The sequence below is a fragment of the Bufo bufo genome, chromosome 2 (assembly GCF_905171765.1).
Source record: "Bufo bufo chromosome 2, aBufBuf1.1, whole genome shotgun sequence".
Taxonomy (NCBI): Eukaryota; Metazoa; Chordata; class Amphibia; order Anura; family Bufonidae; genus Bufo; species Bufo bufo.
The window spans coordinates 726,945,069-726,972,893 of NC_053390.1; the positions used below are offsets into that span (position 1 = coordinate 726,945,069).

The following is a 27,825-nucleotide window of genomic DNA, read 5'->3' on the forward strand; positions in this document are numbered from 1 at the left end:
TTACCTGTCAGTTTTAATGTATATTTCTGTGTATAGTTTTTATAATAGAACTAACTATTTAATCGTTCCAGTTTTGCCCTTGTTACCTAATTATTTAGTCTATGCTAAGAACTCTGTCCTCAGAAGAGACATACTATTTTTATAAATTGTTGATTTGTTAGCTAGGTTGCAAATAACCGTTTCTTCCCTTTAGGAATAGCTAGCCGGGGTCTTTTCGCCCCGATTCAATACGAAGAGTGGTGGCAGCAAATTAAGTTGGTTTACCGCGCAAAAGCGATAATTGTATTTTACCGATTGCACATACAATCGCGATTGTATCATGTATGGGCACACCAACCAATCTTAAATGTTTACTGTGCTCACAGTGGATTCGCCTCCAGAAGTTTCTAGTGGACGAGACCTGTATGGCAACTGTGGCATAGTACAACGGGATTGGCGGGTGGTTGTCACATTGGTCTCATCCATCTAGCACTCTCGCTCCCCTCCAATCTATCCTCAACTCTGCTGCCCGACTAATCCACCTCTCACCCTGTTACTCCTCTGCCTCTCCCCTCTGCCAATACCTTCACTGGCTCCCCATTGCCCAGCGAATTCAGTTCAAAATACTAACAAATACATACAAGGCCGACCACAACCTGTCCCCTCCCTACATCTCTGAGCTACTTTCCCGATACATCCCCACACACAATCTCTGATCCTCACAAGACCTCCTTCTCCCCTCTCCTCTTATCACCTCTTCCCACAATCGCCTCCAAGATTTCTCCCGTGCATTCCCCACACTCTGGAACTCGCTACTCCAACATATCAGACTCTCACCTACAGTGGAATCCTTCAAAACCTAAAAACCCACCTCTTTAGACAAGCCTACAACCAGTGACCCTGCTGCCTCTATACCGCTATGACCAACTTTACCCTCACCTACTGTGTCCTTCTCCCATACCATGTAGATTGTAAGCCCTCACGGGCAGGGCCCTCTCTCCTTTTGTACCAGTCTGTAACTCGTCTTGTTTATGCTTAGTGCAATTGTCTGTATTATGTATTTATACCCCTTTTCATATGTACAGCGCTATGGAATGAATGGCGCTTTAATAATAAATAATAATAATACTAATTGCATTGTAAAACTTTGTTACATGTAGGAAACATCATCATTAAGGCCTTTCAGTAAGAAACCCTAATGGAAAGTGATTGTGTCTTCTGCTTGAGCTTTGGCATTGTTTTGTCAAAATCTGGGCTCACTGGAGGATTGTCTGGTACTCTGGTGGGAAAATTTGAACCTACATGAGGTTCTACCAGGAGAGGGAGGACCACTCAGCCACTGTGATGAACCCCTATTATTTTTGCATTGTTTTAGTAAACACTAAATGTATAATGTTTTGTAATCTTGTAGGTGAATGGCATCGACATCAGCAATGTGCCTCACTGCTATGCACTATCCATCCTCAAACAGCCCTGCCAGGTGCTGAAGCTTACAGTTCTCAGGGAACAGAGGTACAAATGTAGAAGCAATGGCATCATCACAGACTCACACTCTCCTCGTGAAGACAGCATACATGTTGTGTTAAGTAAAAGTAGCCAAGACGTGCAGCTCGGAATAAAGCTAGTCCGCAAACGAGATGAGCCTGGAATATATATATTTAATTTACTGGAAGGAGGAGTAGCAGCTCGAGATGGTTATTTGCAGGAAAATGATCGAGTTTTGGCAATTAATGGCCATGATGTCCGAAATGGGACCCCAGAAATTGCAGCTCAACTCATACAGGTATTGTATAAAATATTGTAACAGTATCAAGTCATGTAATATTGGAATATTATCAAAGTCAGTAACATGGATAAATAAAAATGTGACTAAAGAGGTTGTCCAGGTTTTTACTTTTAATGGCTATCCTCAGGATAGGGCATCAATATCTGATTGGCAAGGGTCCGATACCCCACACCTCCAGCAATCAGTTGTTCTGAAGAAGCTCTGGAATTACACATGTCCACTGTGTAGTGGCGGGAGCTGGTTACTGCTGTGCTGCTTCCATCAGCAATCAGTTGTTCTGAAGAAGCTCTGGAATTACACGGGTCCACTGTGTAGTGGAGGGAGCTGGTTACTGCTGTGCTGCTTCCATCAGCAATCAGTTGTTCTGAAGAAGCTCTGGAATTACACGGGTCCAATGTGTAGTGGAGGGAGCTGGTTACTGCTGTGCTGCTTCCATCAGCAATCAGTTGTTCTGAAGAGACTCTGGAATTACACGGGTCCACTGTGTAGTGGAGGGAGCTGGTTACTGCTGTGCTGCTCCCATCGAAGTGAATGAAATTGATGCTGAAGCAACCAGCTCCATTCACTACACAATGGAAATAGCTGCTTAGTTCTGGCACTGATTTCTGACACCAGAGTTTCCTCAAAATAGCTGATCGGCAGAGGTCTGAGGTGTCAGAGCTACGCTGATCTGATATTGATGGCCTAGCCTGAGTATAGACCTTCAATAGTAAAATCCTGGAATATCCCTTTAGGATTTTGACCAAGAAAGGGTAAATCGCTAAAAAAAGTCTTTCCAAATTATAGCACCATTCTTTTCCATTTTATTATTATTTTTGTTAATTACTGTATATACCAGCAATATATTCCACAGCTTCCGGAAACTCTAATTTGCCGTTGCACTAATCTTATCACTGCTCCTTGAGGAACCTGGATAGCCAAAGGAAATGCATCAGAGCTTTCAGTGCTTACAATAGTACAGTGCACCACTTAGGATAACCTTGAAGGCCATCTGTCAGCAGATTTGTACCTATGAAACTGGCTGACCTGCTGCATGTGCACTTGTAGCCTCTAGGTGTAATGACAACGCCCCCATTGCTCCTAGAGGCTCATTTGCATATATCAAAACTTCATTTTTCTCACCAATGTCAGCACATATGAACATGGGACCAACACAGATGCCTTCAGCTGCCAGATGCAAATGTAACAGGTCAACCAGTTTCATAGGTACGGCAGTGGCCAGTTTTGGGGTGACCCCAACGCTATGCTGTGTCCTCCAGACACCATCGAGGTGTCACCACTTGTTGCTGCTTTCCAGAATGGATGATAAAGCATGGTTCACCCCAATGGGAAATAAGTTCAGAGATTTAGGGTCTGCAGAAAACTAGTGTGCTTCTTTACTGGAGGAATTCAGTTATTGAGATTCACATAAACAAAAGGGAGTACATGCTTAAGCGTTTTGGGCTAGAAATGCATTGTACAGAGCTTAATTTTTCATTGTGGTAATGTATCACAGACCTTTTTTGTTACCCCCTCAGTGTTAAAAAATCTGGAGCGAATCATCTTCTGTGTGATGTAACCATCTGGTCATCTATAGAACTCCATTATAAAAGCAGGCTATGATTTCCTTTCATTTCGCTGAGTTACAGTGGCTGCCATTTGTGCTTCTGTCAGTTTTATCTTGCTTGTGTTATGTGCCTTGTGCTGCATGTTATTTTTTTTTGTGTTGTTTGTGTTGTTGGTTTTGTTGGTGTTGTGGGCTTTGTGTTGTATGGTAGTATAGATTGTGTTGCTTGCTTTGTGTTGTATGGTAGTTTAGTTTGTGTTGTTTGCATTGCGTTGTATGGTAGTATAGTTTGTGTTCTGGGCTTTATGTTGCATGGTAGTTTATTTTGTGTTGTGGGATTTGTGTTGTATTGTAGTTTATTTTGTGTTTTGGCCTTTATGCTGCATGGTAGTATAGTTTGTGTTGTGGACCTTATGTTGTATGGTAGTTTTGTTTGTTTTGCGGGCTTTGGGTTGTAGTTTATTTTATGTTGTGGTCTTTGTGTTGTATTGTAGTTCATTTTATGCTGTGCGCTTTGTGTTGTGTTGTAGTTTAGTTTGTGATGTGGGCTTGTTTTATTCTGTATGGTAGTTTAGATCTGGGTTTCAGGTTATTGTCTTTATTCTAGTGATTACTACAGTGTGTTCTGTTGTTTGTACATTGTGCCGTTATCTTTTGTGTATTAATTATAATATAACATGACTGCAGCTGAACAGCTGTGACTCTTTCCGCATCTCTTTTTACATAACAACAGCTAATCTCACTGTTATCCAAGCTCCAGGCTCCAGACTTCTTGTTTAATGCAGGATGCTTAAAGCCTTACTCCCGCCAAGGACAGGAGAGAAATGAAAGCTGGAAAACCATTGGGATCTGGTCTTCTGACACATACTCAGCAATGCAATTATAAAATTCCTTCTCTCATGAAAGCTGTCCAGAGCCAGTGACATAAAGCAGGACCAGGGAGGGGGGAGGGGGGGCTCTCTTGTAATATCTATCATTGCCATCACAGCCATTCATTTTGCTTACCACTGACTCCGGCAATCTCTGACAAGTTGCCAAGAAGGCATTTGTAATTCGTTGAGCACAACACCTGAAAGTGATTATACAGATCCTATGTGGTGCCTCCTTGCAGAGTCACCGAGGTTATGGAGGGGACACTGAGAATATGCAGTCACTAGAAAGCAAAGTTTTTATTGAAATCAGAATATTTTTTGTCTGTTTCAGGAAATATAAACTCCCTTTTAGTGTTGCTAAAAGACAGAGAAAAGGTTGTAGATTTGTAAAAACTTCTTTTTAATCAAGGTGGAATTTATAGCTTCTCATCTTTACAATGACTTTCGGCATAAACTAGAAAGATATTAAAACAAGGCCCTGGGGCATGCATCATACTTACAGAGTTCTTCTGGTGGCATTAGAGGCAGAGCTTACCAAGAGCTTATTTGCATACCCTCTTCCCAGAATTCCAGGGGAACATTGCCTGGCCCATAAGGCTCCTCACAACGATTGGGCGCTCTCCATAAGGAGAGGCAATACCACCCAAATCCTGACCTAGGCCTCTTACCCAGTGACGCCAGTACTCTCTACTCTACACTGATGAAGGGAAATCACCCCAAAACAGCTGTCTGCAGATGAGGTGCTGGCTTAATTATTATCCAAGTCATGTGCCAAGGCCTGTTTAAAAGGTTGAGCATTAACTTATAGGATAGCTACCTTCCATCTGGCGGCATTAGAAGCAGAGATTACTAAGAGCTAATTTGCATACCCTCTGCTCAGAATTCCAGAGGAATGCTGCCTGGCCTATAAGACTCCTCATGCCGATTAGGTGCTCTCTATAAGGAGATATAGTACCCCTCCAATCCTAACCTCTCACCCAGTAAAGCCAGTATTCTCTGCTCTGCGCTGATGAGGGGCAATCACCCCAGACCAGCTGTCTGTAAATAAAGTGCTGGCTTATTTAATACCCGAGTCATGTCTCAAGGCCCGTTTAAAAGGTCAGACATTGACTTATAGGATAGCTACCTTACATGTGGTGGCCTTAGAGGTAGAGCAAGCTGACAGCTTATTTGCATACCCTCTACCATGTACCAACGCATCTTTAGACTTGTTTGTAATGGCCAATTGAAGTGTAGCAGGCAATCTGCTTTCCTGTACAACAAAAAAAAACATATGCAGTACCAATATGCACCTACCTGGCAGCTGCAAAATTGCCTCTTTTGGCATCCCTAAGGTCCATATGCTTAATGTACATGCTAAACAGAATGGGAACAGAGGTTTACTTTGAATGCTTCATTCTCTTGATGAGCAAAGTTTTCCAATGTCTCTTATTTTCAGTTGCCACTTGGCTTCAGTAGACAGCATATTTAAAGTACTAATCTATTCTGCATGAACAAGACTGAGGACTAAGAAATAATCCAAAGTATGACTTGCATACCATGTTTACGAGGGTCTACATAACTTGTACAGATTGGATCTTTGTAAATACTTGATAATCCAAGGTTAGATTCTCGGGAGGTCATTTACTAGTCAGAAATACACCTAAATGAGGCGTATTTCTGGCACTATCTGTGACTTCTCCCCACTCACGCCAGTTCTAAAATTGTGGGTGGGGCAGGGAAGGGGACGGGCCATTTCATTCATCATTTTCTACGCCTGGTTTAGGCGTAGAAAATGGTCTAAATGTAAGACAGCTAGTAAGCCGGCGCCTCTTCATAACTTCGGCGGATCCTCCACCAGCTATGGGCCTTTATAAAGACCGACAACTAAAACTCCGGTCTTAAAAAAATGTGCCCCTTGGTTTCTATGTTCAATGCATACACTAAGGTATTTTTCCAACTTGCTTACATACTGTCAAGAGCCAAAAGATGCCAAAAGCCAAATGTTTGTCTGTTAAATGTTAAATGAAATGCAGTATATGTGCAGAACCCCAGAGCAGGGGGCATCTACAAATTGTTAATTTCACTATGTAATGTTAATTGCAATGCCTCGTATACTCCCAGCATAGTTCTGTATGGTAATGACAGAGTTAACTAACTCTGACACAGCCCTTTGCAGGAGGTTGCCAGGTGGTGGCAGGCTCCACCCCTAGCTTTAGTGTGTTTTAGAAGAGCCTAGAGTGAAGTTTCAGAGAGGAAGGGAGCTGTGCCATGTGCTCCTTCCTTTTGGGCTTCAAATTCTACAGACTAACAGATCTTTGCAAGACCTACAAAAAGAGATTAGAGAAAAAAGGAGACCTTGGAATCCGCATGGCCAAGGTAACCTGGTACTACAAACATTCAGACTTTCCTGTAAGTGAGGGACAATGTTAAGACACCATTAATGTTTGGCCATATCTTGGCCAGACGTGCCTTCAAAGCCCTGCAGTAGACATTAGAGCCACCATACTATTGCCTGCCATAGAATATATTAGAATATAGAGAGACTTTAGCAAGATAGAGAGGAAATAAGGCCATAACTCCCATCTTTGTCTAAATCCAGACACTGCTATCTGGGAGAGAATTGCACTGTGTACAATTGGAACTGTGACTGCTACAATTGGATGTACTTCTACTCATACTTTGCGCTACAATAAAAAGAGACATATAGTCTTCTATCTCTGGCCTGGTTTTCTGACTCCTGCTCAATACCCTGGCCGATGCACTATACACACCCTGCCTTGCCCCCATCCAAACATCTAACATCAAGGGCACCCTAGCTACCATCAGACAGGAGCCCCATAATTAGGGTGTGCCAGAGGGAAAAAGGGTGCCCCCTCCTTATGCTGCACTGGCCCTTGGAGCCACTGTGATTGACTGTAAGTCCAAGACACTGCCACTCCCATCCTCCATTCCAGCTCCTCACAGGCAGCTGCATATGTTTCTTCAATGGGAGTATGTTGTAGGCATATAGAGCTTTAAAAACGTACGGCATCATACATCAGAAGAATTCTTTCACAATTAGCTAGCCTTGATAAAACATACAGATGTAGCAGGGTTAACACACAAACTCTAGAACATGTACACTTATTCAGTGTTCATAACATGAGGTGTTCAATATATACTGAACTATGATAGGGCTGCCATAGAGGGTCTCTACTGTACCACCAAATGCCTCCGATTTGTTTTGAAGATTTGAAGGCGTACAGAGGTTATATGATAAAATACTTGACGCGCTTCTAGGGGAGAATATCTCTATTCGCATGGTACCCATCAGAGCCTGTACGGCAGGATATGGAGATGGTACAGCTCCTGAAGGATTCATAAAAGGGAAACTAATACATTTTAAACTTGGAACTAAATTGAGTTATAGGTAGGTTCTAATGGCTCCATGGTGCTACCCATAAAGTTATGCCACTCAATCAAAGAATGATCGTCCAATATTTCCACCTATATACATTAGTATAGTATATAATACTATTTCCACCCATATATAGTAGCTTGAAATTGTCTCTAAATCAATATATGACTCACAATAAGATGCAAAGTGAAAAAACAATGAGACATAAATGAATGGGATACAGATCAGAATACTTAATAGTGAATTCCTCTGACCTATTTTGTAGGGGGTGGGGTGAAGAATTTTGACCTGAAAATAAATCCATAATATTAGGTATGGAGAGTTTTTCTTATCACCTTATAAATTAGGCAGGGTCAGGTCTATTGGGTATAGCTGTCTGTACATTAGTGATCAATCACAATAGTTATGTAAGTCCTTCAACAGCTTGGGAAGAGTCTAACCCCACTAGGCTGCCCTCACATTTTCAGGTTTTATTAGGTTTTTTATGCAGTTTTGGAAGCCAAAAACTAGGGATCATTAAAAAGGGTTCTGCACCTTTTTATTACTCATGATCTATCCTTTGGACAGATCATCAGCATCTGATCAGTGGGGGTCTGACACCTGGGACCCCTGCCTATCAGCTGTTTGAGAAGGCAGTGGTGCTCACAGTAATACTGCAGTCTTTTCGCTGTTTCCAGCAGGCCAAGGGACGTCACGATTTTTATCACTGGCCTGGTGGCATGATAAAAGTCATGGGGGCAATTTTTTTATTATTGCATTGTACTCATTTCGAGCTAAAAATCATTTTTAAATTGGTATTTATTAAAAATATGGAGCCCTTTTTTCTGTACATAGCTGAGATGCTCTAATAGCAGCCTCTGGATTTTCTTTCTTTTCCGTCAATTGGGGAGCTGACGGTCTCCTTATCTCTGCTCTCTGACATTATAATTACTCATTATAGCTCAGTTCTTATCTTTCTGATAATAATGTGGCTTAAAAAAGTGTTTATGACTTCTCAGTAGTTTAGAGATAAGGTTTATTAGATCAGTGTTTCCCAACCAGAGTGCCTCCAGCTGTTGCAAAACTACAACTCCCAGCATGCCTGCACAGCCAAAGGCTGTCCGGGCATGCTGGGAGTTGTAGTTTTGCAACAGCTGGAAGCACACTGGTTGGGAAACACTGTATTAGATGACTGGCACAAAGTGAAAATGAAAGTACCAGTCATACAGTTACAATAACAGTTTAACCCTTTGTGAAAATTTTTAATAAAGGCCAATTGATAATATCATTTTTAGCAAAAAATGATTAAAATGCAATCATAAGCAAAAATTGCATCTGAAGGTGTACATAGCCTTTAAAGAGGACCTTTCACTGGTCCTGACATTACAATATTAGTACCTGGCATGATCAGTAGATGTCCGTGCACTAATTGTTTTTCAGATCGGCTGCTCTGTCCCCTGCTGTGCCCCCCATTCTCATTTGCCGCCCTGTATGCCAATTAATTGCATCAGTACAGGGAGGAGGACATGCCACGTTTCTCAGGGGGCGTCTCCTTCGCTCAATCACAGTGGAGCGAAGAAGGTGAGCTTTTTGTTCTCCCTGGCTGTGACGCGCTACTCTGCAATTGGGTGAAAGAGACACCCCCTGAGAAATGTGGCCATCTCCTCCCTGTATGGATGCAATTAATTAGCATACAGGGCAGCAAAAGAGAACAAGGGGCACAGTGGGGGTGGAAAAAATGTGTGCACCAATATCTACTCATCATGCCCTACACTGCCAGGGACTTCTTTAAGGTTTTGATATAGTTTCATATAGTTTTTTTTATGCAGTTCTGAAGCTAAAACCATGTGTGAATTCACAAAAGAGTAGAAGTAGAATGCCTCTTATACTATCTCTCTCTTAGGCTATGGCCACAAGGTCTGGTTTCCTGATGCAGTTTTGGAAGCCAAAATCAGGATTGAATTATAAAAGGAGATAAGGTATAAAGGGCAGATACAATTTCTCCACTTTTTTTAAATTCATCCTGGTTTTGGCTTCCAAAACTGAATTAGAAAACCTGATTGTGTGGTCGTACCCTAAGAGAGAGAAGGCATAACAGGTAGATTCAACTTCTCCTCTTTTGTGAATCCACACTTCAAAACTGCATAAAAATAAATAAAAAATTGGTCAGATTTGTTGCAGAAAGGTCTGCATTGTACAGATCTGATATTGGAAAGCAAACTCTCCCACTGCATGTTAAGAGCTCCGCTAATCTGTTATGTTGTCATTTAAGCTCGAAAATAGGTGCAAAGTATTTGAGCATTTCTAACATACCTGCCATATGATTTGTCTTGGAAAGAAAACAACAAGCCTTGAACTAGCTAGCAATTAATCATAGCATGCCATGGAGCTGAACACAGAGCTGTGACTAACATCCAAATTGCAGAAAGCGCATGCCATGTTTGTATGATAATACATGGTACAGCACTGTGCAGGATTCCAGCGCTATAGTTATAGTCTTAGTAATGTAAAACACAATGGAGGCTCGCTCTGTGCTATTGTTTTCTTTCCATTTACCTCACTTGACTTGTCGCATTAAGATGTGCAGCTATTTGTCTGCATTGCATTTATGTAGTCATGAGGAAAGGGATGTACTCTAATAATATGTGTTCTGTAGTATATAATATATAATAACTTCAGGAACAGAGTGACTAAAAACAAATTATTCCCATGATATTGCTTTCAACATAATATTACTAATTACACCCTATTCAACACATTCTGCAGAATTATTTTTGACATTGGCATTTTTTCTGCAATATGATCTGTAAGAAACGATGGACACCATTAGAGATGTCCGAATCAATTGTTAATTAATCAGATTCTACCTGGATTTTGTAAAAATTCAAGTTGCATCCAAATTATAATTTTTGGTGATTCGATTCAGGTGAATATTGGAGAGAGAGAAGAAAAGGGAGAGAGAAAGGGATAGAGAAAAAAATCAATAGTATAATAGAAAGACTAGAGAGAAAATATGAGTCGTAGGAGACCTAAGAGTGTTATACACAAATTTTAAGACCAATTGGAACACCTTCAATTCTGGTAGAATAGATTTAGCCGAAATGATCCCAAATCGAATTTTAAGGGATTTGGTCATCTCTAGATACCATGTAATACTACTTCCCCTGGGTTATATCAGCTATTAGAGATGCTGGACTCCATGCCAATCAATTTGTCACTAAGGCAGATGCATTCTAGAAAGGGCTTGGCCAAATGGGACAACTCCTTTATGAAACAATAGCGCTATAAAAAGCTATATTGGGTCAGGTACTGTTCTAAAAATAAGAGAATCGGCCCATACTTAAAAATGTGATTGCGCCTAGAATGTATTAGGATTAGTAATTTACTGTATATGACCATATAGTCACAAATCCTAATGAAAATTTCATAGGAATTGTCAGTATAATCTAATCTGTCACCATGAAGACAGTAGAAAGCCATTGACAAATTGTATGCAAATCCACATGCATATATTTTCCTGGTCAAAATTTTCCATATGTTACAGCACAAATCAATCATATGCTCAATGGGTGAACTAACTGCATACAACTTATCCCGACTTATCCTTGTCTAAAGTCCCATGAAGCCCTGCATGAAATACCCTAGATCATTACACAGTGTCTATTGTAGGCTTGTTAATCTCATGACCTTAGGACTCATCGCCGTATTTATAGCATCTAGATAATCATGGAACAAAGTGAAAATCTTAATTCCTGCATTATATATAATATAAAGATATATTACTTGTTAGTATATACATTTCAAGCTATTTCTGGCTATGCATTGTGCCTATACTACTCATGTTACATACAGTAAGTACCAGTAGACAAGAAGATTAGTTAATGCTGTTTTATAAGTGAGGTTATTCTTAGTTTATGTTACAATTATTTTATCTATTTTAAGAATAAGAAAAATAAATTGACTTATGAGCCCCAATGGGGACAAGGACTAATACAATGCATTTGGAAAGTTCTCAGACACCTTAACTTTTTTCACATTTTATGTTGCAACTTTTTGCTGAAATAAGAATAGTTTCCCATTGTACCCATCATTCTGCACTCAATACCCCATAACGACAAAGTGAAAACAAAATGTTAGATATCTTTGATAATTTATTGAAAATGCACAACTAAAATATGCACTGGCATGAGTATTTAGATCTTTAACTCAGTACTTAGCTCAATCATATTTGTCAGCAATTACAGACTCCTGTCTTCCTGGTTATGATTCCACAAGGTTTGCACATCTGGATTTAGGGATTTTCTGCCATTCTTGGCTGCTGATTCTCTCAAGCTCTGTCAGGTTGGATGAGGACAATTGGGGGACAGCCATATTATCACGGTCGGCGTGGCTATCACATACGTGACACAGAGGGAGGGAACGAGGAAGGCCCTGCCCAAGTGAGAGGGAAGATGGTGACCCCTGACTCACCTGGCGGCTGGCACCTAGCTGCCCTGACGTCCCTAGACGGGTTCCTCACCCGTACGCCGATCACGTGCCTAAAGCCCTGGCTTTCCCTGAGCTGAGCCCTAGGTAGTGAACAGGGCGATGGGAACACTAGTCCGCACCACTAACTCTGAGGGAAAACACCAAGGGAAGGACAGACAACACAGACTCAACATATATTCCCAGGTGGGCGACAACAGGAGACAACAATAAGCCAAACAGGGATCCGGAGGGTAGCACACAGGAACGACAACCGGGATTAACCACTCCAGTGGGTCAGTATAGATGTCCAGGCAGGAAGCTCTATAACTGGCAACTAGAGAAGTGTGAGGGGAGAATATAAGGAGGTAGGGAGTGGCAGACAAGAAACAGCTGAGGAGGAGAAGCTACGGATCCCTGAGAGAGACAAAAAGGATAACAAGGCAAACACAGAAAACAATCATAAAGAAACACCGTGATCTTTAGATATAGAGTGCGCAGCCACCCGCTGCGACTTCCTGACCCCGGGTATAACGGAGTCAGACGTGGCTCTTGATACCCTCGTGACAGTACCCCCCCTTTCACGAGGGGCCTCCGGACACTCAGGACCAGGTCTCTCCGGATGAGAGGCATGGAAAGTCTGAATTAACCTGTTGGCGTTTACCTCTGACGCTGGAACCCACATTCTTTCCTCGGGACCGTAACCCCTCCAATGCACCAGATACTGAAGAGAGCGGCGGACCCGACGAGAATCAACAATTCTGGCTATTTGAAACTCCAGATTACCATCCACAATAACCGGAGGAGGTGGCAGCGGCGATGGTTCTAGAGGTGGAACATACTTCTTGAGTAACGATTTATGGAAGACGTTATGGATCTTAAAAGTCTGAGGTAGCTCCAGGCGAAAAGCCACAGGGTTAATGACGGCTACTATTTTATAGGGACCAATGAACCTAGGACCCAGTTTCCAATAAGGAACCTTCAACTTAATATTCCTAGTAGACAACCACACATAGTCATTCACTCCTAGGTCCGGACCTGGCGACCGTTTCTTATCGGCCATGCATTTATATTTACCACTCATCTTTTTCAAGTTAACTTGCACCTTCTGCCATACCGATGAAAGAGATGAAGAAAACCTTTCCTCTTCGGGAACCCCAGAAGACCCCCCCTCTTTGAAAGTACAAAATTGGGGATGAAAACCGTATGCACCAAGGAATGGTGACTTGCCAGTGGACTCCTGATAATGATTATTTATGGCAAACTCAGCTAACGGTAAATATGATGACCACAACTCTTGGTTTTCAGACACAAAACACCTTAAATATGTTTCTAGGTTTTGGTTGGTACGCTCAGTCTGTCCATTCGACTGAGGATGGAAAGCTGAGGAAAAGGACAAGTGAACCCTCAAACAGGAACAAAAAGCTTTCCAAAACTTAGAAATAAACTGGGTTCCCCGATCCGAAACCACATCGGAAGGGACCCCGTGAAGCTTCACGATTTCACTGATAAACACCTGAGCGAGAGTTTTAGCATTAGGAAGTGCGGGTAGCGCAATAAAGTGTACCATTTTGCTAAACCTGTCTACTACTACCAAGATAACTGTTTTACCTGCCGACAACGGTAAGTCAGTGATGAAATCCATTGACAGATGTGTCCATGGCCTATTGGGGATGAAAAGTGGCAATAAAGACCCTGCTGGACGTGTATGAGAGACTTTCGCGCGTGCACAAGTAGACACGAAATCCATTACATCCTGACGCAACCTTGGCCACCAAAAACGACGAGATAAAAGCTCCAAGGTCGCTTTACTACCCGGGTGTCCAGCAAGTGCCGAATTATGATGTTCTTTTAATAATTCAAGACGCAGGTTTAACGGTACAAACAATTTCTCTGAGGGGCAAGAGGCCGGGGCGTCCCCCTGAGCCTCTAACACCTTTCCCTCTAGAACAGAGTGTACAGCAGAGACAACCACTCCTCTTTGTAAAATAGGTACCGGATCACAAACATTACCCCCTCCAGGGAAACTACGAGATAATGCGTCTGCCTTGGTATTTTTTGCCCCAGGACGATAGGTGGTAAAGAACAGCGACCACCTAGCTTGTCTAGGGGTGAGACGCTTAGCCGATTCTAGGTACAGAAGGTTCTTGTGATCCGTAATCACCGTGACGGGGTGGATTGCTCCCTCTAAGAAGTGACGCCACTCTTCAAGCGCCAGTTTAATCGCCAACAGTTCCCTATTTCCAATATCATAATTCCTCTCCGCAGAAGATAATTTTTTGGAAAAGAAAGCGCAAGGACGCCATTTGGCAGGAGACGGACCCTGAGACAATACAGCTCCCACTCCCACCTCTGACGCATCTACCTCGACAATAAAAGGCTGGGAGACATCCGGTTGAATTAGAACAGGTGCCGAGGTAAACCTCTCCTTTAGAGAGGAAAATGCATCTTTAGCGGCGTCAGACCATTTGGAAAAATCCGTCCCCTTCCTAGTCATGTCGGTAAGGGGTTTAACGATCACTGAATAATTTTTAATGAACTTTCTATAGAAATTAGCGAAACCCAAAAACCGTTGTAGGGCTTTAAGGTTCTCAGGAAGATCCCAATCTAAAATTGCCTGGACCTTCCCAGGATCCATGCGGAAACCTGAAGCAGATAATAGATATCCCAGGAACTGTAATTCCTGAACAGCGAAGACACATTTTTCAATTTTCGCATATAATTTATTCGTCCGTAGGACCTGCAGTACTTGCCTGACATGCACCTCATGTGTTTTCAGATCAGCCGAATAAATTAAGATATCATCTAGGTATATGACTACAAACCTGCCGATGAGATGACTAAAAATATCATTAACGAAATGTTGGAAGACAGCAGGGGCATTGGTCAGACCGAAAGGCATAACTAAATTTTCATAATGCCCCTCAGGGGTGTTAAAAGCTGTCTTCCACTCATCCCCTTCCCTGATACGAATCAGATTGTAGGCCCCCCTAAGATCAAGTTTGGAGAACCACTTAGCACCCGCAATCTGATTAAAAAGGTCAGGAATGAGAGGAAGAGGGTATGGGTCACGGATGGTTATCTGGTTTAACTCACGGAAATCTAAGCAAGGACGCAGGCCCCCATCTTTCTTTTTAACAAAGAAAAACCCTGCAGCCACGGGTGAAGAAGAGGGTCTGATGTGTCCCTTAGCCAGACTCTCGGAGATATAATCTTTCATGGCTTGTCTCTCGGGACCCGAAAGACTATACAACCTGGACTTGGGTAATTTTGCCCCGGGAATCAGGTTAACTGGGCAATCATAAGGACGATGAGGTGGTAGTTTTTGACAACCCTTTTCAGAAAAAACGTCCTCAAAGTCCGAAATAAATGTAGGTAGGGAAGCTATGGAGGCGATTAAGCAATTGTTATTTAAGCAATTCTCTCTGCAATGCTCACTCCACTCCAATATCTCCCTGGCCTGCCAATCCACTACTGGATTGTGCGCTACCAACCAGGGAAGACCCAATACCACCGGAGAGGGAAGGCCCTCCAGAACGTAACATGAAAGACACTCATTATGGTGGTCCCCTACCCGAAGGTGTAAATTACGAACAATGTGGGTGAGGTTTCTCTGAGACAGAGGAGCAGAATCTATAGCGAATACGGGAATAGGTCTCTGCAGCGTACAGAGAGACAAACCCATAGTGCGGGCAAAATGGGCATCAATCAAGTTTACCCCTGCTCCACTGTCTAGAAAAACAGAAATAGACTCCGTCTTAACACCAAAAACAATGACCGCTGGTAACACAAATTGAGATGTTCGTATGGAGGAAACGTATACCCCCCGGCTGACATCCTCCGCACAGCCCGGGGTTAGTAGTTTTCCGACGGTCTTTTGTTTTTGAGAAAGGAGGGACAGACATTAATGAAATGACCCCTCCCCCCACAGAAAAAACAAGCCCCCCCCCCTACGGCGAACCTCGGGAGGACGGACCTGACGAGAAGTTCCGCCTAGCTGCATAGGCTCATCTAAGTCAGTACAGGCTGACTGTTGCTTGGGAGAGGTAACCAATTGCTCCGGAATTTTCGATCTCTCCCTAAGACGTCTATCTATTCTGATAGAGAGGGACATAACAGCATCAAGGGAAAGGGGGGTCTCATACAGCGCCAGTGCATCCTTAACCCTTTCAGATAACCCAGAGCAGAACTGACTCCTGAGAGCCGGGTCGTTCCACTGAGTATCCGTAGCCCACCTACGGAACTCTGAGCAATATTCCTCTGCTGACCGATCTCCCTGTAGGAGTCTCCGTAACTTCGACTCAGCCAGGGCGACTTGGTCAGGGTCATCATATATGAGACCCAACGCCCCAAAAAATCCCTCCACTGACCGAAGAGCCTGAGAACCAGGGGGTAACGAGAACGCCCAGGATTGCGGATCCCCCTGAAGCAGGGAAATGACAATCCCTACCCGCTGTTCTTCATGACCTGAGGAGTAAGGGCGCAACTTAAAATATAATTTGCAGGCCTCACGGAACGTCGCAAATTTGTCCCTTCCCCCAGAAAATCTGTCGGGAAGAGCAACCTTGGGTTCAGTGACAACCTGGTTACCCATAGCAACCGCTGGGGGTGCGGTCTGCTGTATTTGCTGCTGTTGTTGGAGAACAGACGCCTTCAATCCTGCCACCTCCAAAGACAGGCTTTGAAGCTGTTCTGCCAAGGCATCAACAGGATCCATATTGGATTCTAAGTAGAGAGAGAGAGAAAAAAAAAAAAAAACAACAAACAAAAAATTTAAAAAATTTTTTTATTTTTTTTTCTCAAAAAGTAAGGGCCAGTTATAATATCACGGTCGGCGTGGCTATAACATACGTGACACAGAGGGAGGGAACGAGGAAGGCCCTGCCCAAGTGAGAGGGAAGATGGTGACCCCTGACTCACCTGGCGGCTGGCACCTAGCTGCCCTGACGTCCCTAGACGGGTTCCTCACCCGTACGCCGATCACGTGCCTAAAGCCCTGGCTTTCCCTGAGCTGAGCCCTAGGTAGTGAACAGGGCGATGGGAACACTAGTCCGCACCACTAACTCTGAGGGAAAACACCAAGGGGAGGACAGACAACACAGACTCAACATATATTCCCAGGTGGGCGACAACAATAAGCCAAACAGGGATCCGGAGGGTAGCACACAGGAACGACAAGCAGGATTCACCACTCCAGTGGGTCAGTATAGATGTCCAGGCAGGAAGCTCTATAACTGGCAACTAGAGAAGTGTGAGGGGAGAATATAAGGAGGTAGGGAGTGGCAGACAAGAAACAGCTGAGGAGGAGAAGCTACGGATCCCTGAGAGAGACAAAAAGGATAACAAGGCAAACACAGAAAACAATCATAAAGAAACACCGTGATCTTTAGATATAGACCACCCGCTGCGACTTCCTGACCCCGGGTATAATGGAGTCAGACGTGGCTCTTGATACCCTCGTGACACATATTCAGGTCTCTACAGACTCAGGGACATTCACAGAGTTGCCCCTTAGACACTCCTCTGTTGTCTTGGCTGTGTGCTTAGGGTAAATGTCTTGTTCGAAGGTGAATTTTCAGCCCAGTCTGAAGTCCAGAGCACAATAGATCAGGTTTTCAGTAAGAATGCCTCTGTACTTTGCTCCATTTAGCTTTCCCTCAACCCTGACCAATCTCCCTGCCCCAGCCACTGAAAAACACCCTCATAGCACGATGCTTTCACCACCATGCTTCACTATAGGGATGGTATTGGGCAGGTGATGAGCAGTGCCTAGTTTCCTCTAGATATGACGCTTAGAATTGAGGCCAAAAAGTTAAATCTTGGTTTCATCAGACCATAAAATCTTGTTTCTCACAGTATAAGAGTCCTTTAGGTGCTTTTTTTTGCAAACTCTAGGTGCGCTTTCATGTGTTTTTCACTGAGGAGAGGCTTATTTATGCCATAAAGAGCAGATTGGTGGAATGCTGCAGTGATAGTTGACCTCCTGGAAGATTCTCCCATCTGCACACAGGATGCTTGGAGCTCAGCTAGAATGAATATTTTGTTCTTGATCACCTTTTTTACTAAGGTGCATTCCCTCAATTACTTAGTTTGGTGGGGTGACCACATCTCTAAAAAGGTTGCTGGTTGTTTCAAACTTCCTCCATTTAAGAATTATGGAGGCATAGACAGGGGTGTGTCTTTCCAAATTATATCCAATCAGCTAAATTTACCACAGGTTGACTCCAATCAAGGTGTGGAAACATTGTGTGGAAACATTTTAAAGATCAAGAGAAATGGGAGTGTCATAGCATGGGGATCCAAATACCTATATTCAGGTGAAATAATTTTTTTGCTTTTTAATGCATTTTCCAAAAATGTATAAAATTCTGTTTTCACTTTGTTATTATTGGATATTGAGTGTAGATTGAGGAGGGGAAAACTTGATTTTTTTAGCATAAGGTTGCAAGTTAATAACATGTAAAAAAAAGTAAAGCGGTCTGAAGAGTTTCCAAATGCATTGTGTGAGTGATTGCAGTCAGTGTGCAGAGCTTTAGACTAGATTAGCACAAAATAAGCCATTTAAAATGAATGAAATAAAACTGCCATACCCGGTCTACAGAACAATATATTACAAAATATGGCACTTCTCCCGGTGGCCAATGTGGAAAGATGAGCAGTGGTTTATTGCCTGGTGTCCACAATACAGTATTACTATGCCTGTGATCTCTAAGGCTGGGTTCACACTTGAGCGTTTTACAGCGCGTTCAAACGCGCTGTAAAACGCTCAACACATGAAAACCAATGCTTCCCTATGGCCCTGGTTCTCACTTGAGCGTTTTACAGCGCTGAAAAACGCGCTGTAAAACGCCCTACGCTCAAACAAGTACTTGAGCTTCTTTGGGGCGTTTTGACGCGCGTTTGTGTCCATAGGACATTGCAGTCAATCACACAAACGCGCGTCAAACGCGCGTTTACTATTGCAAAAAACGCTCGTCAAAAACGCGTGTCAAAAACGCGCGATAAACGCGCATATCAAAGACGCTCAGGTCTGAATCCAGCCTAAAGCCTCTTTACTAGTGTCTAAGCATTTAACACAGGTCCAACCTCCTTGTGACCCCTTTTCTATTGCTGCCCTCTGAACTATTTTGAAATTGAAACCAAAGCTAAATTTAAAAAAATATATATTTAATTTGAGCATATTATAACTCAATGTTTAATCACCTTTGACCTTATTTCATACAATAATACCACTACTACTACTAATAATAATAATTATTATTATTATTATTCATCTGTATATATATCACAAAAATATAAAGTCCTTGGGTTGCACTTGTCTGTCAAAATGATAATATTTAGTTATATAGGGCCAACATTTTATGTTGCACTTTACAATTCACAGGGTGCAAGTACAGACAAATATACATAATAAATCATTTATTTATTTTATGCACTTATATAGCGCTACTGTATTCGACAGCGCTTTACAGACATTAGCATCCAACTGTCCCCAATGGGGCTCACAATCTAAGGTCCCTATCAGTATGTCTTTGGAGTTTGGGAGGAAACCGGAGGAAACCCACGCAAACATACAAACTCCATGCAGATGTTGTCCTTGTTCGGATTTGAACCTAGGACCCCAACGCTGCAAGGCACCAGTGCTAACCACTGAGCCACCGTGCTGCAAGAAGTGAGAGGGTCCTGCTCCCAGGAGCTTACAATCTAGGAATGTTTCATCTTCTACAACAGGGTACTTCACTATATCTAGGGTACCGAACATAGTAACTATACAACCTACTCTTGCCATGTACACACCCTCGACAAACATATCTCTCATTGTTTTTGACGGCTGTCCGTTTCTATTCTAACAAAACCAGTTCCCTCCCTTTTACCTTTTGTTATCTTCTATATGAGGCATGGGCTGTCATTTTGATCAACCAGGTGCTCTGGAAATCTCCAGCCGCTCCCACCATATTAAATTACAACTTGATGATTTCCTTGAAGCATTATGTATTTTTACTAGATGAGAGTCTGGCAGGAGATATGTAACATGAGACGTCTTCTTGCAGTTGAGTCAGAGCAGCTTTCAATCACCAATAGGTTAAAGTTCCCCATCACTATGGATTGCCTGTGCAGCCTCAGTAATAGCAGACACAAAATGGACAGATTAATCACCTTCTGATGGTGTCACCATGCTCACCCACTGAATCAAGGCCTGTGACCTTGGAATCAGCTAATTCATTTTATATGTATTTTAAAAAAATGTAACATTAAATTTTTTTATTTAAAGCAATAGTCTGGCTAAAAATTTAAAATAATTTCTCAAATAATGCTTTACATATATGCCTTAGCACATACTCTTACAGTATGGTTTCCACACTGTAGCAGCTAGTGGCTGTTATCTCCATGTTTCCCACCTGTGCAAATGTTTTAGACTCCAACGCCTTTAGATGTTTTTTTTAAATATATTTATTTTTCATGTATAGTCCGCCAAACACCAATGTCATATACTATATTCATATTATGTGAAGAATTCTGCATTTGCTAAATGTAAATGTCTCAGCAATTAAAAAAAAAATATGTAATGACTATTCGCTCATACAGTATAATGTGCCACTGAACCATTCCTTCTGCTAATAGTTTAGTTCACCGACCAGCAGTTTGGTTTTAGTTTCTTGGCAAAACATTTAATTTCTGAAATTGGATAAGATGAAACTGAACTCTTTTAAGTCAGACTAAACTTATTAAAATGTTGTTTTTTGGCTCAGAGGCTGTAGTTCTCCCTCTACATGGTCCCCAAGAGACATCTTAAATTATAGGTTAGATGTTTGAAAAAATGACTGAAAATATAAACTGTACTACGGGGCAGTGCACCTTAAAGTCCGCCACTGAGCTGAGACACAGATTGCCTTTGAATTTGCTTGTTTGTCTGAACTTTTGGGGTCAGCTCATGATAGATTGCTTACATTCACATTGCTTTGCTTATGCCAGAGTGCATTAGTGTATGGACTGGGCACACTCTAGCCAGATGTGGCTGATTATATCTCAAGATCGTAAACTGTCAACTAGTAGATATAAGATGTGTATTCTGACAAATAAGCAACCTCACTTCACAACAGTCTTTACCAGGTTATCACTGTTACAGGAGTTATATCAACCTCACTGCTTGTATATTAGGTTTTAGATATACAAATTCTTCAAGTTTCTAAAGTCTTGGACCCATAGGTGTCTGGGAAAATATCCTCTTCCTTCTACTAGCATATTTTCCAAACTGCTAGCATTTTGGAGTAGACCCATTCATGCTGAACAGCCTTACAACCCAGAAGTCCCTACTAAGGTTCTCATTAGTTGTAGATTTTATTGAAGAACAAAATGATCCAATGCATTTCCACCCCATAACCAGACATTCCTCGTATACAAATCCTGGTACAGTATCAAAACATGTTGTGCAGTTTTGCTTATTAATAAAATCTGCTACTTTTCTAAAACTATGCGGACCCGCACTTTCTGTCCCACTCCACAACAGAGCCCAAAACCAGCCATGAGAGATTCTTCTTGTCTTTAGACCTTCAGTTTTACCCTTGGACCATTTCTGGGTATCAAGGAGCTTCATTCAAATATCCAAAGAATTGTGCCTATTCACTGCACAACTCCTATAGATGAGTAGGTCAACCCTAGTATACTCTTTTTGGTGTAAAAGATTAATGTCCTAGAGAGCGCCCCTCTTGTTTTATTTTTTTTAATTCTTCTTTAATCTCTTGGGGGTTTTTTCTCTGTTTTCTTCTTGTCATTCTCCTCCTCTTCTTTCTCCTTGTTTTGGCCTCTTTTCCTTCACCTTTAGCTTCCCTTGTTCTATTCCTTGTTTTTCTTCTTCTTAGTCTTATTATTATAATTAGTAGTAGTAGTAATAATATATACTGCATATAGTCAGTTGTTCTTTTTGGTGTTTTAGTCGTCATAGTTGTGGGTTCTTTTTTTTGTGTGTGTTTAGGTATTTATGTAATTGTCTTGTTAGAAATTACCATAATTTGGTATGGTCCATTTCATGGTCATGGCAATGTTTAGATACCATTAAAGCCATCTAAATAATATACATAACACATAACATAACACATAAACTATATAAATTATAGAGGGTTTTTTTGTTATTGAAAGATATGCTATCTGAGGGAATATTTAGTGCATTGTAAAACATTTTTTGACACATCCACATGTGTCAGAAAAACTTGGCAGAACTCACTTTGTGCACTGCATTTGTCAAGTTAAAGTCTGACCTGCAGTTGCTGTAAGTCAATGACATATGGCACATACTGAGGAATGACTAGCGTAGAGTTCAGATGGAGCCACATAAATAAATCTCCCCTGTAATTTTTGCCAAGTGATTTAGAAATAAAGGGGCACTCCCTTATTCTCCGACCTGTTAGAAAGGTGCATGACGTAATCTGTAGTGAATGTAATCTTCTCATCAGTGACTGTATTTGTGAGCTATCTCCTCTCTTCTAGCTGTGTCATGTGACCAACTCTCTGGTCTCCAACTGACTCAGGACAGGAAGTCAGTTACTTCTCTATTCAATCCTGAGACTGAGAGTGAGGCTTCCATAGGAATACTAAAAGAAACTGACTTCCTGTCCACACATAAGATGCTGTGTTATTTGGAAAGTCTGATTGTTGGTCACATGACACAGCCAAGAAACATAAGAGAGGTTATAACTCACAAATACAGTCACCGGTAAGAAGATTACTTTCACCACAGATTACAACTTGTACCTTTCTAGCAGGTCAGAGAATATTTTTTTTAGCAGGAGTTCTTCTTTAAAGATGTATCAGGAGAGAGAGAAAAATTGAGCGGGTGAAAATACTTTATTTGTTTAAGTTTAGAGATTCTCTTCAGGGTTTAAATACCCAGATAAGTAATAACCCCCTTTATGCATGCTTGCAAAATTTAAACTGTATTCATCCTACTATCGATCGACTCCTCCAAAAAAGCTACACTGACTCATGAATTAAAGATCTACCATACCTGTTTTCCTTTTGCTCCTGTTTCTAGTATCAATCATGCTTTGCTTTGCTTTGCTTACTAATGAATGTGGAAATATATTTACCTTGATGTAGACTCGCTAAAGGAATGAGCCGCTTACAGTGTTTGTTGTCATAGCAACAAAATATTTTAATGTATGCTCCATCATGTCAATGCAGGGCACATTTAAATGAATGCTAATCGATAGATTCTTCATATAGTGGCATTATATTAACCATTGCCCTACTGCTTTCCTGTAGTAGCATGGCCGTATAGGTGAGAAGACTCCTTCTGCGCAAGAAGTGACTATATTGTCAGCTGCCAGAGGGGGAAGGAGACTTATTTTAGCAGTACATATTAACAGCAGTACCAGTTTGGATATTTGCACTGGAAAAATAAGATAGGCCTATTTATATTACAATTGCTTTAATCTTTTTGAGTACATAATGTAGTAAGGCTGTGAGGCCAAATGTAGAAACATGATACACAAAAGGATGTTTGGGTCATCAACCTATGTACTTAATGTATGAAATATCAACCTCATCCTAATCTGTATCTACCACATGGAAACACTTTTGATGGTATTGGTGTAGCGTTTATCACTTGAGTCCCTACAGATGTGCTCTGTGTTCTGCTCTGAAGGAAGCTTGAGAATATAGAAAACACATATTATATTTCACAGATTGGTTGTTTTACTATCTTAGTGATTGTAGATCCACTAACAGTGTGAGCCAAAAGCCACCCAAAAGGTGGTAGCTAGCAGTCAAAGATATTGCAACTCTGGTAACCAAAAAAATAAAGCATTTCTGAAGGTCACATTCAACATTTTTGCTGGATCACCTTGAAGTTGAGGTTCTGCTGCAGACATCCTAATAATGCCCTGATCTGTAGTTTCCCTGGCCAAGAAGAATGTCAGGAACCAGCTGTCAATCATATCAATTCAGATGATATGGATTAATCTACTTCAGTGACCAGAACAGCCCATTTCAACTTGAAGTGTCCTGAAATGAAAGGGAAGACCAAATGTTAAAATGATGATGTTCTCAATTAGCCGTTAGTTGCCACGGTGATGTCCTTTGTTCTGCTTCTTGATATTTTAACCCCTTCCCTTGTAGTTGAACGCCTATGTGTAAATCTACTGTATATCATAACTTCTCTGAGCATGTTGCTGTCTGGAGCAGCATTGACATCTGTCTTTCATCACACAGGCCAGCGAGGAAGGGGTTTATTTTGTTGTTTCACGACAGACCAGACATCAGACCCCTGATATCTTACAGGAGGCAGGATGGCATAACAACAGCAGCCCTCCATCATGCCCCAGTGAGAGAAACCAATTTAACAAGGTATTTTATATCCATCTAATGTGCTACGCTTACCAAAAGACAGTATATCCACATGAATTACTATGCAGCATGGCAATGTGATAGGTATCTTGTCTAATAAAGAGGATGTGTTTCATACATGTCATTGAACAAGGTATCAATTAAAGGGGTTGTGTGAGATTAGAAAAAGGGTCTGTTTTGTTTCCAGAATGGAAAGAACCTGATGTTCAGGTACCTATTGCACTTAAGAATCTGTACTCCAATACATTGCTGTGTAATGGAGTATGGACTCCCCTGCAGCTGAACTGAGTGCTGTACAGGCAGGAGGTCCATAGCACATCGCTGCTCCTGCCTGTACCAGTGCTGCTTGCTAAAGCCTGGCAAGGGTTGGCTATATCAGGCTTTAGCAGAGCTGCACAGGCAGAGGCAATGTCTTGATTGATCTCCTGCCATGCACCTCCTCTCTCCATTCTGTTAGTAGCCTGTACCGATGTAGTAAGCAGGCTATTAGTAGAGCGGAGCAGGAACTCAAATAAGACATCGCTCCTCTGTCTGTGCCCAATCTGCCAAAGCCTGACATAGCCTGTCAATGCCAGGCTTTAGGAAAACAACACTGGTACAGGCAGGAACAGCGATGTGCTATGGTGCTACTGTCTATACAGAGCTCAGTTCGGCCACTGGGGAGTCCATTCTCTGGAAAAATGTTTAAAAAAAAGTATATTACAAAATTTAATTTTATGGCATTTACAATAGGTTTTTAATAAAGTATATAGAAAGGTTTAGGTACATTTTAATATTTATGATGATGCTACCTATGAAATGATTAGGAACTCTATCCATAGGAATATATCCTATCATTGACTCTAAGCAGTAGATGTGGGAAACACTGATAGCAAAAAAAATATGGTGCTAAGAATGTATTACAGAATGGCATAAAGACCATTCCTAATAATGTTTCCAGATATAGCATCATTAGGCAAAGTGAACCCCTTAGTCCTGGTAGCATTCCCATTATAAATTTCAATGTTCCCATGGCTTCCTGTGTGACCTATCAGCAGACACGGGATGTTTTACAACCATGTCTGCAACTCCATTGACAGAAAACAGGCTGCATTCTGCATTTGGACCTGCGGGGCAAGCACAAGGACACTAAACCTCCACAACCCTGCAGGATATTTATGGAAGGCCTGTTCTGCTAAGATCAGCAGATCTGATAAATGTATTAAAAAATCCTCCTCAATACGCTACATGGTCAAAACTATGTGCACCCCTGAAGATACAATAGGACCATCGCTTGGGCAGGAAGGGTTCTCCTGGCATTTCCCAAACCATGTAACACTCCTCCAAACTGACATACTATGACAGTGCCATGTTGGAAATGTGCTTTTTCAAATGCTTTGTTTGTATTGTGAAATGTCTTATGCTGCATGATAACACTGTCTTTAAGGAACTGTTCTGTTATACTAACACACCTTATCTTTATATAGTTAGCAACTAATATTTCTTTCTAGACGCTCCCTATTCTTGGTAAGTATGGAGTCATACACTGTTATGATGGGTGTGATGGATGCCTGTAACCTCTCAGCTTGGCAAAGAACCAAACTATGGCACAGATGACTTACAAGTAGCTGATAGAACTGAACATTGGATGTGTTGGAAGTGGTCGTAATTCCTTAGTAGGTTAGCATGCAGGTATCTCGTGTAGGACGTATACTGGTTGAATTTAGTGTATGTGTGTTATTTCAATATTCCTAGACTCTCATGTTCTGGTTTAGTTGTCTTCAAGTGACAGAATATGAGGATATTGGGTCTGTATTGCTGCCTTGGTTTTCGCACAGTGGTAAGGGTTAATTGCAACATCATGGAGTGCTAGGGGCACAAATAAGTCTTTAAAGTTTCACTGTGGAGGCCTTTTGCTCAATTCCTTATTTCTGTGGAGAAATAAAATTTGTACATAGCTGTAAGTAATTTGTGCCGGGTTTCTAATATGGTGCCTTGAGATCTGAATGAAAGTTATGGCGTCTTATTCTATAAAGCTTTATCATTTATTCAGTAGGTGGCTCAGTGATAGCTCTTAAATTAACTTTGGAAATTCAACTCTGTTTTATTATACTAACCTGAGCTCACAATTACTTTGTGTAGAACTACTGTATAATATGGCAGCCCTGGAAGTATATAAGGCCCTACTGTAACTATACATGGCCCCAATGTCATATACAGCCATGCAAAGGTTGACTGGTAACATGCTGTACTCTACAGATGCTGTATTATGGAGCCATTTTCAATAATACATTGCCATACCAAGTCACCATATAGAGACACTATAGAGTGCATACAAGTCTAATACGTAGCCACAAGGACTCCTTGTACCTTTGTTTTTTTATGTGCATGGTTCTGCTGTTGGCTTGTATATATAATGTTCATTCTGGTATGTCTATTGTAAAACACAGTGCAAGTTCCCAATGCCCATTTATACAGTACGCAAAACGTCTTTTCTATACTGTCTACTGAATTTATGTTAAATTTACTTTTACACATTTTTAATTTTCTGATGGATGTTCTCAGGATTACAAGCATTGCACATACTAAGCAAATCATTTTGCAATCGTATTCCATTTTAATAGTACTGCGTTGCAGGGCAAGTATTTACCTATTAAAATTCTATTATATAAAACGCCCACCACTGCCCAGCTTCTCTTTGCGGGCATGTGCACCATGCTACTCACCCAGCTGGCACCTCGGGCCGACTTGTACTTCAGCTCCCCTCACCTTCCTCCTCAAGCCAGCAGAGATCCAAGCCATCAGCATTTCAGGTATCTTCAGCAGGCTGTCATCTGAGTTCCTTTGTGAAGGCCTCCCTGTTCAATAGAGTGCAAATAAAGGACAAGAGAGCATGTCCAAATGCTTCCCCGGCCTATGGTTGACCTCTCTGGGATATATAAGACAGCTTCCCCAGTGGGAGGGTGCCTGAGCTATAGGTTCCTAGCTTGCTTGTTTACCCAGTACAGGTGTGCTATTTAGATTGTCTGCCCGTGTTGTGAACATCTGCCTACCAAATCGGATTTTCTGCTGCCACATCCTGTTAACCATGATAATCCTCAGCTGCCTGACCAGACCTCATACCTGTTTCACGTATATATGAACAAACTTCGCCTGCCCTGATTTTGGCCTGTTTCTGACTGCCTGTCCCCTTGGTGCCTCACACCTGTATCACTGACCCACATAAGGGACAATAATTCTGCAAAGTAATACTGCTTTTAAAATACAAGTTTTAATTGTATATTTTTATCAGTTAACAAAATACAAAGTGATTAAACAAAAAAGAAATATAAATCAAACCAGCATTTAGTGTCACCACCCTTTTCCTTCAAAACAGGATCGGTTCTTCTAGGTACACTTTAACAAAGTCAGGGATTTTGTAGGATTATAGTCAGGAGTATGATTACCAATTATACCAAACAGGTGATAATGATAAGTTGAAACTGTCATTAACTGATAG

At 41.6% G+C, this 27,825-nt stretch overlaps 1 protein-coding gene across 4 annotated transcripts in view; it reads left to right on the plus strand.

Moving 5' to 3' along the window:
* The window catches only part of LNX1 (ligand of numb-protein X 1), a 208,790-nt gene that overhangs the window by 116,020 nt on the left and 64,945 nt on the right, over window positions 1-27,825 (plus strand). For 3 of the 4 annotated variants that reach the window (XM_040418860.1, XM_040418863.1, XM_040418861.1), the window contains exons 6-7: window positions 1,391-1,762; window positions 24,213-24,347. In XM_040418860.1, the coding sequence (XP_040274794.1) occupies window positions 1,391-1,762; window positions 24,213-24,347 (507 nt within the window). The remainder of the gene's footprint in view (window positions 1-1,390; window positions 1,763-24,212; window positions 24,348-27,825) is intronic. The other variant, XM_040418862.1, reaches the window with a different exon arrangement.